The sequence below is a fragment of the Cydia fagiglandana genome, chromosome 9, assembly GCF_963556715.1.
Source record: "Cydia fagiglandana chromosome 9, ilCydFagi1.1, whole genome shotgun sequence".
Lineage (NCBI taxonomy): Eukaryota > Metazoa > Arthropoda > Insecta > Lepidoptera > Tortricidae > Cydia > Cydia fagiglandana.
In genome coordinates this window covers 8,528,300-8,548,603 of record NC_085940.1, presented here as the reverse complement: position 1 = coordinate 8,548,603, position 20,304 = coordinate 8,528,300, and the positions used below count along the sequence as shown (strand labels likewise).

Genomic DNA, 20,304 nt, shown 5'->3' with positions numbered 1-20,304 from the left:
CACAACAGTATCTCACGGCGAGATAGACTACGCGTCCCTCTTTAATTAACATAGAAAAAGAAGGGTAGTCTAATATCCTGCGAGATACTGTCGCACCAATCATGTGCTAGGCCTACAGGGCCTAGTCCTGGCGGGATGTGTCGTTTTTTAATCAGTACATGAAAATAAATACTACAACATACATTTAAACCACATTTATTAAAATAAATCCGGCAAAACACGGACGTACCTACGTACTCGACAAATAAATAGAAATAACTTGGTAACGCAAATACCTACTACAGCTTATAATGTGTAATGCATGGAAGAAATGTAGAGGTAGAGCCCCTTAAGTAACCCCCCCCCCCCTTACAGTTCTTACTTGTAGATATGTACAGTTCCCAAAAAAACGCATTATCCTCCTGAGGCGTGTCCTACCCATGGTACGGCCACCTGCGGTACATATTACACAACGAAGGCCGCAAAAATATCTAACATGATCTTATTTGTAGAGCTATAAGAGCGTGTCACATATTTTTGCGGCCTTTTAAAGAGTAATATATTATTTACAGGTGACATCGATGTAATTCCATTTTTTTTTTAATTTTAACAGGAACGCACGTCTTTTATTTCTTTCGAACTCAAAACAAAAGAAATTCAACCATATTTCCTTCGTTATAGACTACAAATTCAAGTGCCAATTACCAAAAGAAATACTCATTCTGCAAATCTTACAATATTTTACAAACAGGTAATATTCACCTAAGACCACAGACAAAACATCCTCCAGACTGAGCATAGTCGCGCTACCCCCTCTGCCACCTTTGTGTGACGTCCGTGTCTTTGAACGGACCAATCACGGCACGAGACTTCGCTCACCTCGTCCCGCGCACCCCCGCATTTTTGGCATCATCGGTTGCATGAAATAATTGCTCTAAACTCGGTCTAGAGGATTCCTAGTCTATACCTCAGACACACATAATAGGGGGGGTTTAGTTAAGTATTTAACATATACATATTCGTATGTACATCAAGGTATTAGTTAATAAACTATTATAATATGTATAATTCCTTGATTGTTACATATAACGAGTACAACCAGGTGGCACAGATCAAAAAGGGTAATTCGCCAGTAACTGGCCCCCGGCCAATAACTGTTCACCCTAAACTTTAAATTGAATTCTATTAACCTATACCTTTACAGAATTCATTTTAGTATAAGGTTTCCATAACTGGCTATGCCTTCAATAACTAGCCACCGTATACTAGCTAGCTAGCCAGTTACTAATAGGTGGCTAGATACTGGCGGGTCACCCTAAGTATAGTTCGTAGCTTCGTAACTGAGCCCGACGGCTAATCCTATTGTCTATTGTTAAGTAAAACCGCACGTGCTACTTACCTGCAAAAAAGGGTCATACTTATTCTATTTGGCACCTGAGCGCAGGCTAGTCCAACGCTCAAAAAACCAGTGTAGTTGCGCTCTCCGATAACGCGCCTTTGTTACGCATCTCGATGACACATTTTAGACTGTTTCTGTAGCGTTCGACTCGCCGGCACTCAGTAACCGAAGTACGCAGGTTTTTATGCAGGTGGTGGTGGCACGTGGCACGAGCGGTTTTGCTTAACAATAGACAATAGGATTAGCTAGGGCTCTTATTTGAAACCTACGAACTACAAAATACGATTACCCGTTACGTCGTTAATTTCCCTAAATTCTGGGATTAAAAAAGGACTTTCCGCTTTATTACGTGCGACGTTGGATTGAAGTGTGATATAGGGTTTAGTCACAGTGCCTGAGGCCCATTTCTCGAATGATATATATTCTATTGGACTTATTATCATTAGTAAGCAATGTGGATAATGAGCCCTAAGAGTTAGGTATAAACGTAAACCCATCTAAGATTTTGGCAATATTATATTGGAATAGTTCAATATCCGAAAACGCATTTAGAGCGTTTGGTCGCTCCAGTAGTTCCTTTTCATTACTAAATTCCAAACTATTGCGAAAAACGAAAATTCGTTGTCTGCCTCTCTATCGCACAAATGTGTTTCAGTTTCCGCGGTGGGCCCTCAAGTATTGCCAGTGGGTGTCCCTCGAGTCTCAGAGTGAGACTCTGTGTGTGTGAGTCTCCTAAGGCCCAAGGTCCTACCTATAGTAGATACTTATTCAGTTCGATGAACTTAAATCATATTCAATTGGAACAGAGTCGCATTTGTTTTGTTTCGTTCAATTTTCAAACAAATCCAAAATCAACTCTATTCCCTGGACTAAAGGTTCAAATCTCAATGGCAAATTCTGAATTTTTCATTTGTATGGGTGGGCATTAGGAGGCTATACTCATTACGTGTAACGAGGGTATTAAGTAGGTAAATGTTTTTAAGAAGACAGTAGTGAGTCACAGCATTACTATACAAATAGAAATTAATTCCCCCGAAATTAATACAGATTAAGAATATAAAATATTTGAGTAGGCAACTGACACATTTCGGCTGACGCAATTAAATATTTGCCAACAGGAGCACGACTGTTTGCAAAGTTAAATAGTAATTAAATATTTTAAATTAACAGTATAATAAACCAAACAGGCGCATGATAAATGACGTTGTCCACGTGATAAAATAAACGTGAGGTTTTAACCCCATGTGATTAAAAGACACAGACACTATCATTATCACGCTGTCACGCAGCTAATTCTGTACAGAACATTTACTAATAACTTCCGATCTTATACATATATCACATACACATTCACGATAATCACGATACACATGGACGGAAATAAAATACAATTCGATCTACACATCGAAAATAAAGAGGGTTTCAGGAGCTTTGATCCAGGATTGCAGAAGCACTTCTGCAAAATCCAAAGTATGAAATTTATTTATTTCGAACATTTCCAGCTTTTTTAATAAAGCACACGAGTTTATTAACAGGTACCTAGACATATTAAGTAACCTAATTTTAAACTTCGGATTTTACAGTTACTTTAACCCTGGACTTTATTTTACCGCCTCTTTTAACCGCCTGCATAAATTATTACTACTATCTCCGTCGGTTCATAACCGAACATTTGCCACCTAGTGCGAGAAACCCTGTCGGAAAACCCTCACTGCAATTGGCAGATAACGCCCAATAAATACAATATTCATGCTCGCTCGCTTGTTCATATCTCAAAAAAAATATCGAGCATCTCAAAAATCGCCTAATATTTGTGTTGAGGCGTGATGATTTTTAACATTGGTATCGATAAAATCGATTAATGGATCGATATAATCGAATTATTTGCCATACCACATGTATGTTGTCTCGGAACTTGAACACTGAAATCCGTAGAAATTGCTGGAAGAGTCAGGGCGCAGCGTCCGCGGCGCGGGGAGCCACCATCACTAGACTATCGTCGCTGGAGTACCGCTTCATGGTCACCGCACTCGCTTGACTGGGGACACACAGTCATAATCATTAGGCCATGTGGTGGCATTAGTTAGTCAAAAGTAAAAAAGAAGTAGTGTCTGTAGGTACAGTCACCTGCAATAATATGTTTACTCTTCGAAGGCCGCAAAAATATGTGACACGCTCTTATGGCTCTACAAATAAGATCGTGTCAGATATTTTTGCGGCTTTGGTTATGTAACATAATATTGCAGGTGGCTGTACACGATATAAGTAGTAACAGAACACTTTTTTGAGGAGATAGCTAGTACAAAGGCGAACTAATGCCTTTAGAGGCATCTCTTGCAATTAATCTTTGAGTGGCTTAAAGGAGAACGACAAGGCGTATAATTTCCAGATTCGAAAAAACATCAGGTTATGGGCCAACACATTAGACAACGTACCTGTACCTGGTCCTGGGTCTGGGCGTGGGCACGAGGCGCGGCAGGCGGTGGTCGGGCGCCGGCAGCGCGCCCGAGCCCGAGCTCGAGCCCGACGAGCTCTCCGACCACGCCAGCTCGGACATGCTGGCAACAAACACCAAGTTACAAGCGAAACCACGGACGGATAAATACGGGCATGCTGCCGGATACCGGGCCGGCAGTATCCAGCGAAGATTACCTCCACCTGACAAATAAAAAAATACGTACAAGTAGGCACGTGCTAATCTAAATATGTGGATATTTTAGAATCAATGTTATTGGGTTCAAAAACTGTTAATGTTATATATTGTATTACATAATACCTACCTGTTTTGTACACACAAATACGAAAACCTCCAAAAGCACGCTGCGTTCGGTTCATAAATTGTTTAGCCTGACAGTGGTTCAAAGCTGTAATTAGATCCTAGCTTTGGCGTTTGGTTCCTGCTTCAGACTGGAAGGGGTCACCTACAATATTGGGTGCCTGTACTCATATTATTACAACGTTACTCAACGTCGACTATTGAACATATTCGTTGTGTATCACTGCTATTTTATAATGACAAAAAATTAAAAGTCACTGAGTACTCACCTTTTTTTTTAAACTATTATTATAGTTGTAGGTCCTCGCTTTCAATACGGGCGGCCTATAACTATTATTACTCAGTACTCAGCTAGTTCAAAAGTCGTAACGGTCGTAAGCGAGTAAAACTTAGAAGTAAATTAAAAGTGGAAAAATGTACTGTCTTGGATGGGACTTGAACTCACGACCACTGGATCTCTCACCCAGTGCTCTTCTATCGAAGCTACCAACACGCCACCCAACACAGCATATATCTCCACCATATGGGCTTTTCAGGGAGTCCTAGTAAGTAGTAGTATGGCAGTCTACCCATCTATGTTTAAGGCCGGGAGTTCCCTCTGCCAACAAACTGCCCTGCAGTTTGACAGAAGAAAAACTGTTGTAAAATAGGGTTTTTTTAGTGAATAGTTAAAACAGTTGACTCGCTACACCATATTCACATAATGGAGGTGTTGGCACTCCGGACACGGTGCTACGCGTACAGGCCTTTTTTTAGTGAATAGTTAAAACAGTTGACTCGCTACAGCATATTCATAAAATGGAGGTGTTGGCACCCCGGACACGGTGCTACGCGTACAGGCCTTTGTGTAGTTGAAGCTGGTGCACGTATAACTTTTATATGGTATACCATTCTACGGGTCACAGCTCTATGAGCTTTGCTTTACCCATCTCTGTACAGTTTGAACCACTGTAGAACAAATAAGTGACTACTAGGCTACTAGGTAGGTACTAGTGGCTCACCTAGTAGAGATAGGCGGCAACCGGTGCTGCGCGTAGACATCATTGCTTTCCGTGTAGGTGGAGGCGTGGATTTCTTGCTGGTACAGCTCGTACAATTGCGCCAACTCTGGTGCGACCGCTATACCCATCTCTGTAAATAATATGAAGAGTAAGTGTAGGTACATAGTTGGACAAAATAAAAGTTGTCATTTCTCATCAATCATCTCTTACATATTAAGGATTTACAAAAACTACAATGTTGTACTAGTACACGAGTCACCAATTAGTTTCTTCAGGGGCTCGGTTCTTAAAATAAAATGACCATCGCGGTCCGTTTCTCCGTCCTTGAGTTTATTAAATAAGCAAAAAATAAAATAGGTCGGCGGTCCGGATGCGGACCGCGGTCCGCCAATTGGTGACCCTGTTGATCTCATCGGACCTTAGAGGATATAACCAACGGAGACGCTATGTCTATAATTTTTGGTATAAAATAGTCTACCGTTTTCTGCGGGGGAGGGGCCCATCAAATGTATAGGTACGTCATGTCAGATAAACGTCAGTCCATACATTGGTTGACATCATGACATGAGGTTGACCATTGGCCGCCTATTTTCGAAAGAGGGGAACGCCTGTTAATGACCACTCCGTTTGGTTATATTCTCTAAGCATCGGACAGTCCGCTGTGCATCTCTTCTCTGCAACGTTAGGTCACTTCTCCTCCGTTCATGGGCCCGCGCGGCCTAATTGTAACATGAGGTTGTCTATCGCACGATACCTTCAAGCGCCCGCCGCTGGCGCGTGATGATCTCGTCGGAGAGTCTCCGCTGCGCGTCCCTCCTCTGCAGCGCGAGGTCCCTCCTCCTCAGCTCGTGGGCCCGCGCGGCGCGCTCGCCCTGCAGCGCGAGCTTGTCGGCCTCCAGCTCGTGCACGCGGCACACGAGCGCTAGCACTTCGCGCTCCGGACCGCTGCTGATGCGCGCGGGCAGCTCCTGACAAACAAAGGTTTATGTTATTCAACGACACTAAACGTCACTTGCACCATTCCAATAACCCGTGGTTATAATCCGTTAAACCTGGAGTTACCATGGTTACCAGTAAAGTTTGACACTGAGTTAACGGTTTAGGGTCACTTACACCATTCCACTAACCCGGGGTTAACCGGTTAAATCTGGAGTTTCCATGGTTACCAGTACAATTTGACACTGGGTTAACGGTTTAACTGGTTAACCTCGGTTTAATGGGATGGTGCAAGTGGTGCTTAACCGCTTAACCCCGGGTTAGTGGGATGGTGCCAGTGGCCCTATATTAAGGACTGTATCGTTTATTATAAATACAGATAAAACCTGGTCTAACTGTTGACGTGTGTATTATTTTGTATTACTATGTTCTTAAGGTATAATCTGGGGGTATTTTTAAGACATATCTGATATAAGAATGTTTTACATTTATTTTATTTTAGGGACTTTATGATGATTTTAATACCTTCTAGCAAATGTAATTCGGACAAGCCTATCGAGCTTAATTTGAGACTATTTCACCGATTCCTTAGTACGATTTAAAGAAACAAAAGCTTAATATGCTGCCAAAATATGCCATCTAAGTGTCCTTTTCATGATTGCTCAATTGAACATCCACAGAATAAATGTGGTGTATTTTATCTTTACATGAAAACGACTTTTTATGCAACATTTTGGATTCCCGTCAATTTCTGACGCCAGGGAAATGACGGAAACAGCTAAAAGAATCTACCGAAATCCAAAGCCTAACGGACATTCATGGCGTTGAACCATGGCTAGAACAGGTCGATAGAAACGCTCCATGATGGTTATATTGTATACCAAAGTCGGGGTTGTCGTAAGTAACATGCCATATTTTCAAAAAGGCCACCAAGCACAGATCCAAAACTTTTTTTCCAACTAAAAGAAATGATTAGACTATGCCCAGATGTTTCGCTTTACGAATCATATGTAATTGCTGTTTACATAGTACGATTTTTTTTGTGTAATACTTATCTTGTTCGCAAACCGTAAATTTTCTTGTAGTATTTGTCCGAAATCGTTGTAGTTACTCGGGAGGATTGGGTAAATATTGTCCAAACCATATGCTTTACGTGATCTCCCAGGACGAAATGTTACTTATTATTAAAGCACTAATTAAACTATATGTGTAATTTTTTAATAAAAACATAATACCAGAAAAAACGGCTAAGTAAAGTTGTATTTATAATAAACGATACAGTCCTTAACACCTGTACCTACAGTTGCACGTTTTTAAATACCACGTCAGAGGCAACAGCTCACATGCGCGTTTGCACTCTGTATCTAAGTTGCCCGCCACCCGCCACATAGCTGCAATTTTGTTCCAGTTGACGATAATGCCCGACTTAGACGAACTGACGATACGCACGTCTCGTGCGCGCTCCATTAGTCTGTGACGTGACTGTGACTCTGTTGGAAGAGTTCATACGGCCTGCTACTGCACAGTAGTCGGTCGCCTTCTGCGCGTTTCATAAGAGGAGTCGAATACCTAATATAGAGTCGGTACCTGTTCGAGTTGTGCTCCTCGTAGCCGCACTTGCTCGAGCTGGCGCTCGACGCGCGCGCGCTCGTTGCGCGCCGTCTCCTGCTCGCGCTCCACGGCCGCCAGCTCCGCCCACGCCTGCTCCACCGCCACCTCGGCCTCCGCGCGCTCGTTGCCCGCCGTGCTGCTGGCACTAGAGCCCGTGCCGCCTCTGGAATACACGTGGAAATCATTGCTCAGATTTGTTTCACATTAACCTTTTCGACGCCGTGTCAAACACAAAAGCTGTCACGCGGATGCCATGTCACCGAAGTGTCAAAACTGAAATTGAACTTTATGCATATGCATGTAGGTCTATGTTGCTCTGTACATTCTGTAAAACCTAATGAGTATACATCGGGGTTTTCGATGCGGTAATGTTTTACTCTAGCCAAATAATAGGTAAAAACTAAAAAACGATATTAATTTAACATTTCTAAGCACATTTGGACCTTACTACCTACGTTTAATTTATAGTTTGGAATAAACAAACAAACACAACAATATACAATGGTTTCGTGTATTTTACAATAAACAAAGTTATAAATACACGTAACCATTCCCGCACCGAAAACCCCGATATATGCTAATGAGCTTGTAAAGACGGTTGGACTTCGTCTAACGCCAGCCTTCGTAGATGGCTGTCCAACTGAATCGCCACTAAAGTCACATCTGCCGCTGGAATATGAACACTATGGCCTAGTCAATAGAGATATGTACCTGTAACTCTGATGTGTGCTGAGCCTTGAGCTGGGCATGTTAATGGGCTTGTAAAGGCGGTTGAACCGCGCCTCCCAGTGCGATATCGCGGCATGCTGTCTCTCCGCGTCCAGCGCTAGCCCCAGAAGATGGCTGTCCAGCTCCATGAGGCGCCGCCGCAGCCGCATCTGCTGCTTGAACGTGGAGACGATGGCTTCGCGGAGGGACTTCAGGTGGGCGGCGCTTTCTTCAGTCTCCTGTTGGGACACTTCTGCGGCCATCTGCTGCTGTTCTTCTATTGTTCTTGTGCTGGTTAAATGAAAATTCAATTACATATAGAGTTCGTGTAAGCCAACATTGCATGGACTTGAACAGAACAAAATGAGGGAGTGTTTATAATGACATTAGAAATTTGACAATAATTATGACATGACCACACTTCGGCTTTGCAATGCCATGCAGAGTTAGTTTCTACGTCTTCTTCTTTGTCTGACTCTAGCTATTTGGACAGGTATTATACGTGTAGTGTACTTGTATGAAGTGTAGCGTAATAAGTGTACTTGTACAACCCCTCGTATCCGTCCGCGCGACCACGGATCCGTGGGTGTGAATTTAAATCTATTGTTTTAAATGTCAAGGCCACTTTTTCAATTATCAAATTTGACAGGCCGCTTTCGTGCGTATATTCTGAACAATTACGACCAATTAAAATAAGAATTAAGAGAGGATTAGGTACTGTCATATTTATATAATGACCCGCTTAATTGAAACCGCGTCAACTAGAATTTCTTTCTATTTACAGGCTTCTTTTGAGTAATTTCTAAACAGTCTTTCGCTTTCCTTACCACTTTTTTATGATACGTATTTAGATAAGCCTATAAGGGTTAACGTAAGGTCGATCCACCTAATCATCGACAATCCCTATCGACTCCAAGGGGTCGATTTTTTGAACGCCTGTAACGTCTACACGCGGAAGACTCTTTTCTACGTCATTTGTTAAAGGAGTAAAAATGAATAAAAATGCAATAGGTATAACACAGGAACACTGTACTGATTGCTGTAACTCAGTATAAACCGACACAATGTTTTGCCTGTCTAGCCTGCCTATTCCAATCTAGGCAGGAAAAGTGAGCCTCTTTCCAGGTAGCGAATAAGATAATTTTTAAGTTCTTTTTCATTCCGTGGCACTTACCTTGAGCGGTCATCTCTCATCTTGAGCTTCAGCCTGGCGATCTCATCGCGCAGGTCGTTGATGACGGTCCGGTACTGGGACAGGTGCATCGGCGTCGCTACCAACTCTCTTTCAATCTGCAAAAAAAACTAAACTTCAAAAACACATGAAAGCTCCAAAATACCTATTCGCCAGACACTTTCTGCCATCTTCTCCTCGTCTTCTTCTTTCTATTCTCTGTCCGTTTCAGCAGAAAGTGTTCGTACGACCACATAGGTTTAATAATTTAACCTCTGTAGATTTCTTAGTTTTGTTACTTATTGCGCAAAAGTGTCTACAACATTAAATGATAATTCTAGAATCTTATTCCAAAGAAAATAGTGTGTTGCTGTTAGTAGGTACCTACTGTAGTTTTGATAGATAAATATCAAAATAATAAATAAATGAACAAAAAAATATTCAGAAGTAACGAACGAACGAATTAAATACATGTACGTTACGTGGCTCAACAATTTTGGCCACGCTTTTGTAACGCCTTGAAAATAGAGTCGTATCACTCGTATACATTTGACATGCATGGATGATTCCTTTCCATAAGGAAATTATTTAAAGAAATCAATCTGCCGATAAGCTGTACTTACTAATGAACAAAATAATTTGAACACGCACGAACGCGATAATTGATTTTTTATAGGTATTTTTTGTCCTTGATAATTTAACACTACATTTAAAGTATTTGAACCTGTTCAAAGGTACCGTTAAATTCTCTATCTATTTAACGACCGCGATGCATCCTACATACTGCTAACCACAAGACTAAATAACTTCAAGACTTCCTTCCGACTAAATTATCGTGCCCAAATAGGTTTCCTACCACAAACTGAGCGGTCAATAGCCTTATTCAATTACATGTAGATATAACTAGGTACCTATAGCATAACTATCACGAATTCGCTCAGAATTGATGACTTAGCGCTTTTACTTAGTCACTTCACTGTGTAGTACGTGGTACAGCCACAATAGAATAGGTATACTCGTAGATGGATTTTGCAAGGTTAACAAACCTTGAAACAACTATAGATGACCTACCTACTTAAGTTGACACAAAAATGGGGCAAAGTATAAAACAGAAAGGGGCCAAAGGGCCCTTGGTTTTATTTTCAAGACCAACTTACAGTACGTCAAGGAAAAATTGAGGGCGTCCAATTTAAAAGTCTTACTTAGGTACGTGTAGGATTCGTGTCAAGACGTGTCATACTAAAGTAAGGAATAGGCGAAGAATAGAAAATGCTTTAAAATTATAAATATTGACTGCGACTGGAGAGCGTAATTCAGTTTTTTTTTTAAAGCCTCCTGAAAAACAAGTCCGAACTCCCTGTGTTTGAATGTTTCATCCGTATCGTCACAACGATACCTATAAGGTCAATCTCATCTTTTTGTTTATTCTACGTTGCGCATAGTGCAGAGTTGAGAGCGTTTTCACTAATTAATACCCTACTTTTAGAGGAAGCGCGCCGCGCGTATTATGACACCTCTACACGATGGGCCAACGCCGGCCACTCCAAGGGACGCAGCCATGTAGTAGAATGAGATAGAAATATCACTTTCTCCCTCTAACGCATAAATGCGTCCCTTGGAGTGGCCGGCGTTGGCCCATCGTGTAGAGGAGCCATTACACTTTTGAACGCGTGGTCTCGCGATACGTGTAGTCGGGGGCAACATGCGCCACGTGGCGTGACCTGGCAGTACTTCACGTACCCTGTTTGTGATGGAGGAGGCGCGCTGCGCGTAATGTAGCGTCGAGCGCGTGGTCTCGCGGTGCGCGCCGCCGGGGGCAACATGCGCCACCATGGCGGTGCGGCAGCGCCCGCCTAGCACCTCGCGTAACAGCCGCGTCAGCTTCGAGTCACGGTAGTTCACATATCTGTAAACAAAACGGTGAAGGTCATAACGACGTGATATCTTTAGACAATGACAGCTCGCCCACGACATTGAGCGACTTGCGACGACGGCAGCGATAACCATTGGTTCGTTCTCTCCTATGGTTGTCGCTGCCACCGTCGCCAGTCGCGTAATGTCGTGGCCGAGCCGTTATATGTATTTTTATCTGCCTCCGACTTTTCGGGCGGAATATTTAGCTCCATGTCCACGGAGAGAGAACCTTTTATTTTTCTTCGCCCATCTGTCCGAAACGTCTACCTATAGATAGAGATCTCTACCTATTTGCATACCACATATGCAAGATATAGGACCCTGGCAAGGTTCGCGATGGCTATCGGTAGACCATCAAGGCTCAATCTTACCTGGCTCCGCCCGATAACGCCATGATGCAGTTGCCAAGCGCCAGCAGCGACCGGTTGATATGCGCGCCTTCAAGACGCCGCGCTCGCAGCCCGGCGCGCTCGGAGCCCGCCAGGTCGATCAGGAACAGGCGGCCGCGCTGCACGCCGTTTGACACGGCACTACTCACTGTAACACTGGAATATTAAAAATAAAATAAATAATTATCTTAACACTTGGCTTTATAGTAATGTAACGTTTTGCTAAAAATTCTAAAACCATGTAGACCCTTGAATGAAAACGTGTTGTAGGGTATCTGTATCGCCGTAAAATCTAGTCACCAAAATTCTACAATTACCGCGTCTATCATGTGCGCTACGTATTAGGAAGGGCTCTGAAACAGTAACCAATGAAGCAGGAAAGAGGGCTCGACGGTCTGTCCTGCGCTAGCAGTTCGGCGACCAATCTGACGCTGGTAGCGCGCACCTCACCCAGCACCGCCACTATATACGGGCGCGCCGCTGCCTTCGTCACGATATCTAAAAGCTCCTCTACACGATGGGCCAACGCCGGCCACTCCAAGGGAGGCATTTATGCGTTAGAAGGAGCAAGTAATATTGCTATCTCATTCTACCGCATGGCTGCGTCCCTTGGAGTGGCTGGCGTTGGCCCATCGTGTAGAGGAGCGGATAGAGAGGATAATGAGAAAACATGTAAAGTTACCTAAGAAGCGCATGTCCTCGGGAAGAATGGTCATTGGCGTGCGTGGCCTCAGCCGTGCGTGCGCGATCGCCGCGCGCTAGGAGTTCGGCGACGTGTCCGGCGCTAGTGGCGCGGACCTCGCTCAGGCCCGCCACCACGGGCGCGCCGCTGCCGCCCTCGTCGCGCAGTTCCAGCGGCCCCGCCCCGGGGTTCAGCAGGTCACGAATGTTCTCGTTGTAAATCTCGATGTATGACATCTTTACCTGTAATTGATTCGTACTGTTGGGACTGGCATAGCGAGCTGCTAAATTGCATGGACACATTACTTTTTTTTCTTTAATCACTAGAATTAGATCAAGGTGTTATTTTAAACGTCAAACTTCTATGAAATTATGACGTATAATTAACACTTGCACTGCGTGTGCTGTCAAACTCTCTGCAGACTTTTCTTGGTCCGACTCTACGTACCTTTTAAACGTATAAACGTACTGTATATTGCTTCCGGCTAAAAACGCAATCATAGTAGCTATACATATCAAGGGAAAGATGTTATAAGAAGTACAGACGACTGAATAATTCTAAATTCAAAGCGGTTCAAAAGAACTTCAAACAATGAAAAGCTAAAGAACTGCCGCAAACACTCGTTAAGGCGGGAAGATTAATTTGAAAACGATAGGTAAGTCATTAACTAGCCATTATTCATTACTCGGCAATTTTGTACATATGTAGGTACATAGCAGCCACCCTATATTGATTCCGCTTCAGCTCAAAGTAAACATCCATTTGAAACACGTTACCAGAATCTATGAATATTCAATGAGTTCCATCGGTAACGAAAAACAGCCATTACTATGACTCACCGTCCTCGCATTCGCGAAAGAACTTTCTACGTTTGTTTTGTTTAATACTTCGAAGTCTCATAGGGGCTCGTAGGTGTTGACATAGCATTCAAGATTCGTGAGTCATTCGTTCTTTGTCATAGGTCATAAAAGTAGTTAGGCGATATCTAAATTCTGAATACCTAGACTACAATTGACGGGATTGTGACGTAGGTTATTGTTATTATGGGGTGTCATTCTAATCACAGACAAGCGTACCCACCTCTCTCTTATTTATTATGCGTAGTTTTAATGTTTCTAGACGTCTAAAGCTATCGTGTGTTTAGCCTGTTAGCGTAGAAAATTTACAATTGTAAGTAGGTAGTTTAGCTGGGCATGATTTTAAATAGGTACCAAAAGAGGGCGATGGTGCAGCGAAGCGATTTGTTATCAGATGTCCGTGAGGTCACCTTATCGCATCACAAATGCCTGTGCTGCTACGAGTAATAACATTTTTTATCGAGCTTTCGCCTTAGAGAACCAATATAAGTGAGGCCTCACTAGGGCACAGTTGGCCACAGGGTTTGGAGTTCAAATTAAACTGGAATGCATGCAAACGGCAATAACAAGTCTATCCACGTAAACAACATACTGCCTACGTTATCTCCTATCTATAGTGCCCAATCAGCCATTAATTAAAAAGATATCTAAGTATGTACGTCAAGAGAGCTGAAAGCGGCACTCCGATAACTGGGTAAAAGGCGGTTTAAATCGTTTTATTTAACTAGTAAGCATTTCCAGTGTTAAATAATCCTAACATGAATTTTAATGTAATACCTACATGTCAATGTGAGCAGAAAATTCCTCGTTATCACGTACATAATTTGGTAGTTGTTGAAACAACACTGGATTGACCTTGTTTTCATGAGTAGGTATTTTCTTTTAAATATTAAATCGGTAATCCTACAACTACTTCCGGTTTTAAGCGCAGAAGTTAATAACCCTGTGACCTTTTCTTACGTTAATAAATTACATAGGTTGACACATTCATTATTCAGTTAAAAGAAAAAAGGCGACCAATGGTCAACCACATGTCAAACAGATGTATTGACTGACGTTTATCTGACATGGCTAATATGTTGACGTTACGTATACATTTGATGTGCCCCTCCCCCGCAAAAAACGGCAGACTATTTTGTACCGAAAATTATAGACATAGCGGAAGCAGTTATAAAGTTGACCCAAATTTTTTTTATTAAGCTATGAGCTTCATCACATATGTTCCTTGAGTAATTCTAAGCATTTCAAGCCTGGGAGGCAATAAGAAATGTGTGTCTACTCGGATTTGTAATGGATTCAAACTTTCAACCCCTTTTTAACCCTGTTAGGGGATGAATTTTACAAAACGCTGAAATTACTTTTCCTGTCTTTTAATAATATCCCCAAATACAAAGATTCAAGTCCCGCGTTCGAAAAATTTTTTGATATCCATACAAACTTTCAACCCCTTTTTCACCACCTTAGGGGATGAATTTTCAAAAACGCTGAAATTAGTTTTCTTTTATTTTAATAATATATCGTTTTACGAAGTTTCTAATTCCTAGCTTAAAATAAAACTTGAACCCCATACAAACTTTCATCCCCTTTTTAACCCCCTTAGGGGTTGAATTTCTCAAAATCGCTTCTTATCTCTTGTACACTTTATAAATGTAATCTAGTGTGCAAATTTCAACTTTCTATCATTTGTAGTTTCGGCTCCGGGTAGCAAAAATCTCCAACCAAATTTTTCACCTTTTTACGTTTTTCTTGTAAAATTACTATGAAACTGAAAAAAAACAAATATCAGCAATGAATTCTACGTCTTTGGTTTATACGAAAATGATACCAAACTTGCCCTAGTATCCACCAAGATCAGAATAGATTTTTTTTAAAGATGACGGGTGGCGGCCGTCTTTGTACCCCACCCTCCCCCCCACCCTAGGCTAGAAATGCTTAGAATTACTCAAATATCAGATGTGATGAAGCTCATAGCTTAATAAAAAATGTTTGGGTCATGTATGGCAGCGTTACATAACTGACTCCAGTAACATGGCTGAAGATTTAATGGCTAATAACAATAACATATTTGATCGTTTTCGCCTTAGAGAACCAATATAAGTGAGGCCTTACTAGGGCACACATGGCCACAGGGTTTTGGAGTTTAAATTAAACTCGAATGCTTGCACACGGCAATAACAAGCCTATAATACCCACGTCAACAACATACTGATTCGGCTATCTCCTATCTATAGTGCCCAGTGTTTTTATAAAATCATGATATTGTACTCCCCAGTAAAAGACTCAACGTCTATCCACAACCTGCTTGCAACGAATATTGCGGTACTTTGGCCATGTTGCACGCAGGGATACCAGCAATTTGGAACGCCTTATCGTGACCGGTAAAATAGAGGGGAAAAGGCCTAGGGGTAGAAGTCCCAAACGATGGTCGGACCAAATAGCGGAGGAACTAAAAATACAACTAGTTGACGGAATCAAACGGAGTCACGATCCTCAGCTATGAGGGACCGATTGAAGAGAGAGTACTCCCCAGTAATGGCCGAGGAACTAACGGAGGGTTAAGGCAGATTAGGTACACCGATCGAATCCAACAGTTATGCTATGTTACCAATTTAAAACCAATTGAGCTGCGTCAGTGATTATGTCTTCACGCCGTTGGCGTGCCAGGCCTAAAGGTTAATAAATGCCGTCGTCTTACAGCGATAGCGTTGAATATTTTATAGAACATGCTTTCAGCTTTCAACGGTGTGACGTCAGCGAATAAACTGCTGTCGAAGCAACTTTACACAAAAACAGTACAATATTCAAAGTGAATAAACGTAGGTAACAATTAATTATAACTCAATTTAGGGATCATCCATTAATTACGTCACACGAATTTCTAGGTTTTTTGATAAATTTTGTCTAAGCTGTATATGGCTAAAAATGTTAAAAAATACCTTAGCTACCACTCCCGCAAAGCTTTGCGCCTACATACGAAAAACCCTATAGGTAAATTAATTTAAAATAAATTGTATTTTATCTTACTGTTTTTGAGAATACAAATTATGAGATCAAGTTGATACGCAACTAAATATTTGTCCGTGTGCGTAGTGCTACGGCGTAGGCCGTAGCATTGTTTTCCGACCGACCGCGGCGACCGCATATTGTGCGTAGACGCATGACTCCGCTAGTGGGTCATACATACCATACCTACGCATTGAAAGTCTAATTACAAAAGAACTCCTTGTAAAACGTTGGAAAAGTTTGTGGTTATTAGACATAAGATATTATTTCTGACAGTGTCCGACATAGGTTTTCTAGACGATAAGAAAATCACAAATGAAAACCATTATGTTTACTTTTTATAGAATTTGATCCTCGATGGTGGTAATTACGCAACAGTGGCTTTCCAAATACTATCTTTCTAATTCTAAGTGCCCTGAATATAGAATCCAATTATCTAAGTAGATGAGGTCCCACGGACGACAAGTTTTTGACCTGGGTTGTCGACCGAACAAGACAGTTGCTCGCCCCTCGCCCACGTAAAACATCTCTATGAAAATATTACAAAATAAAATCCAGCATTTTTGTTTGTCATACTCATAATGAGTACCTACTGCTCCAACATTGCTTATTTTGCCTTAGGTAAACGCCACACTCCACAATGTTTGCCTTTCCTTACATACAAATTTCAATAAAATAACAACCAAAACGAAACCCCACTGAAATAATATTTCCACCGATCGAAATTTGTTTATAAACCGTCGGCAATCCTCAGATGGGTTTAATGGCTATCCCGATGTCAATCAGTCGGGCCGTCGGCAATGACCTTGCGGGGGGCATGGCATGCCGCCACTAATGGTAGCACCACCCCCACGAAACCACAGACACCCTTCAATAATAACCATCTACATATACGTGCTAACGCCACTCTCACCAAATTATAAGGACTCGACGACACGTTTACAATTAAACGCGTTGCTGTAGGTATAGTTTGAGTTTAACGACACCATTTAAAAAGCTCACTTCCTATGTAGTTTTAGATAAGCGATATATCGATACTGTTGAAGCTATGGAGGCCTAGCCAAGATGCTATTCGTTTGCGCTACGACAGCGAAACGCTTTCTGTGTCTGTCAATTTTACATACCTATTAGTGCCTAAAGATGGTATTCCACCTATTTAATTTCTTTGTCCCATGTCCATTGCATATCACTTTCTTATTAGGAAAAATGTGAGAGTTGAGACGCATATACACTTTGGGTCAAAAAATTGGACAGGTGGATTACCACACAGAGAGAAAGATAACGTTTCATTGTTCGTAGTGCCAAGTAGCGCAAACGATTGGCATCTTGGCGAAGCAGCTAAGGGGATTTTTACTAATAAGTAGGTAGAGTAAAAAGGCAGTTATACGTACCGTTTGATATATAAGGAGGAAGTATATATAAGGAGGTACCTATACATATAATACAAAGACATGCACAACCCATAAATAAAAACTGTTTTTTCTTTACATTCTCACAAGAATATTATTTTGTAAAGAATTTATTACTGCATAAGTGGATCTAAATTGACGTGAAAGTAGTTATAATGAGCACACTTAAACGTTAACAGGAGTAAAAGCAAGGAAATTATACGTTCATGTATAAAATAATCGCAACACCTTGTTTGGCCTGCATTTTTCATTACCGGCCTGTATTGGGCCCGTTTATGCTAGAAATTGTGTATTAGCATAACATCCGGTCGGTCAAGGTTCATCGTTACATTAGCATAAGCCACGCTTACTTTTCGAATAATTTATTATATCACAGTGTTTATTACCATTAAAATTTACGGCAACGATTCCAAGGTGTAGTGTAAGTAAACCGACCTGTTTCTGTACAAGTACATTCTTACATAAAACGTTTTTTAAATCAATTAAAACTTTTACGAGACCACTGTATAGAAACTCTGCCTTTTATAGTTACCTACTTAAGGCACTGGTCCCACCGCGAGCTAGTAAGCTATGAGCTATCGGCTATAAACACGAACAAAAGATAAGCACTCCCGTGTAAATAAAAGAGACACGACGATATTTATAGTTAGTCGCCCAGCGGTGAGCTATAAATATCGCCGTGTCTCTTTTATTTACACGGGAGTGCTTATCTTTTTTTCGTGTTTATAGCCGATAGCTCATAGCTTACTAGCTCGCGGTGGGACCGGTGCCTAATAGGAAATATAATGACACAAGTATCACATATTAAATAATATTCATTGCATTAGTTAAATAAAAACACGTTTCTTGAATTGCTGTTAACTTTTTTGTCTGAAGTATCAAACAAAAAACTGAACGAATTAAGATTTACTTGTTTACACCTCTTATTGTTTCATACTCACTAAAACAATATTTATCCGCTATAATTACGCTTCTTGCACATAGGCCATACACTCGCCAAGCTATGAATTGTATTTTCTCTTTATTTATTTATCGTCTTAGGTTAGGTATTTTTATAATATGAATATAAAAGTAAAATATAAAAACACTTACAAAACAATAAAAATTGTAATTGAATTGTATTTATTATTATAGCATTACAACTTTGACAAGTGGCGAATTGCTAAAATGAATAAACATACAATTTCGGTATGAATGGTAAAGCAACAATTTGCTTGCAAACAGTACAGTCCACGTTGACTTGACACTTGGGTCACTTATTCCATTGAAATAGCGTTAGGTGCGAGCCGAATAAAAGAACCTCGCTTTTCACTTGTCAGTGAACGACCTCGGCGAAGTATCCCGTTCGCACTAATGAAAGGCGGCAGAAAACCTTTTCTATTCACCTAATATCCTGTTAAAGAACATATTGTTAGATTAAACCAGTACAATGGGAGTTTCTTAAGCGAAAAGGCGTTTTAATACAAGGTCGTTCCACTATGATTGTGTTTGAGGCGCATCATTAACGGTTAATTTTCACCTTGCACTAAATTAATATTGATTTAACATCGGTTACGGCTCTGCCACGACATTGAGCGACTTGCGACGGCGGCAGCGACAACTATAGGTGGGAACGAAAGGTATTCTATAGATAATTTTAATATATCAAGGCCAATAATAGTTCAGGAATAAATATTGCATATTTTAAAACCCCTTATTTTTGAAAAAAAAAGTAATAGTATAGTAGTTATGCGGTTTTTGTAAAATTTTGTTAGATAGGTATATGTTCTCATTCAAATGCCGGAAGCTCATCCGTCATGCCATTTTGGCTACAGAGCGTGCCAAATACTACATAAAATACTACTCACATAAAACATACAGCATGTCGACACGTGTAACCAAACTTCCTTAAAAAAGGCAAAAAAGGGGCATTCCCTTTCCTCGACAGTAAGCTAAAATTAATTTTCAATCCCGAAATATCCATCACAACAAAGTATCGTGACTGCAACTGCATTCGCTCGCATCGTAAAAATGATGCATCATAGGTATACACCGCACTAAATCATCATACATTATGCACGACACGGCACGCGGTAACTCGCTATTATTAGGACACCGTCACGCAGACCTTGGATGGTTATACTGCCCCTGTTCGTCGGATGAAACCAGTATAAGAGTACCTTTTATTTATATAACAACAATCCGTTATCAGAGTTCACACTTATAATGGCACGCTTGAGGCAAATGTTGCGTTTGGTATAAGATACTATGGCAAGCCGTTATGTTGAAAAGGCACATGTATTCACGCTTTCCTAAGCTTTTACGTGCTTTTTTATTTGGCACAGCGGATTTATGATATTTCCATTGCCGTCACAACGCGGCCTATAGAATGAACCAATATAACTATGACCTCGAGATCCGTAACAACTATGCTATGACATATTGATAGAATTTATACCTCGGTTATCAATGGGAATACTGCCCCTGTAT

The 20,304-nt window shown here is 41.2% G+C and overlaps 1 protein-coding gene across 3 annotated transcripts in view; it reads right to left on the bottom strand.

Annotated features, from left to right (window-relative positions):
• Window positions 1-253: 253 nt before the first annotated feature.
• Window positions 254-20,304, bottom strand: part of LOC134667249 (kinesin-like protein KIF19) — a 33,732-nt gene continuing 13,681 nt past the window's right edge. For all 3 annotated transcript variants that reach the window (XM_063524578.1, XM_063524580.1, XM_063524579.1), the window contains 10 exons: window positions 12,567-12,808; window positions 11,867-12,040; window positions 11,322-11,487; window positions 9,585-9,700; window positions 8,414-8,701; window positions 7,679-7,865; window positions 5,910-6,123; window positions 5,156-5,285; window positions 3,814-3,936; window positions 254-3,416 (listed from right to left, as the gene is read on the bottom strand). In XM_063524578.1, coding sequence (XP_063380648.1) covers window positions 3,329-3,416; window positions 3,814-3,936; window positions 5,156-5,285; window positions 5,910-6,123; window positions 7,679-7,865; window positions 8,414-8,701; window positions 9,585-9,700; window positions 11,322-11,487; window positions 11,867-12,040; window positions 12,567-12,808 — 1,728 coding nt within the window. In that variant the 3' untranslated portion in view covers window positions 254-3,328. The remainder of the gene's footprint in view (window positions 3,417-3,813; window positions 3,937-5,155; window positions 5,286-5,909; window positions 6,124-7,678; window positions 7,866-8,413; window positions 8,702-9,584; window positions 9,701-11,321; window positions 11,488-11,866; window positions 12,041-12,566; window positions 12,809-20,304) is intronic.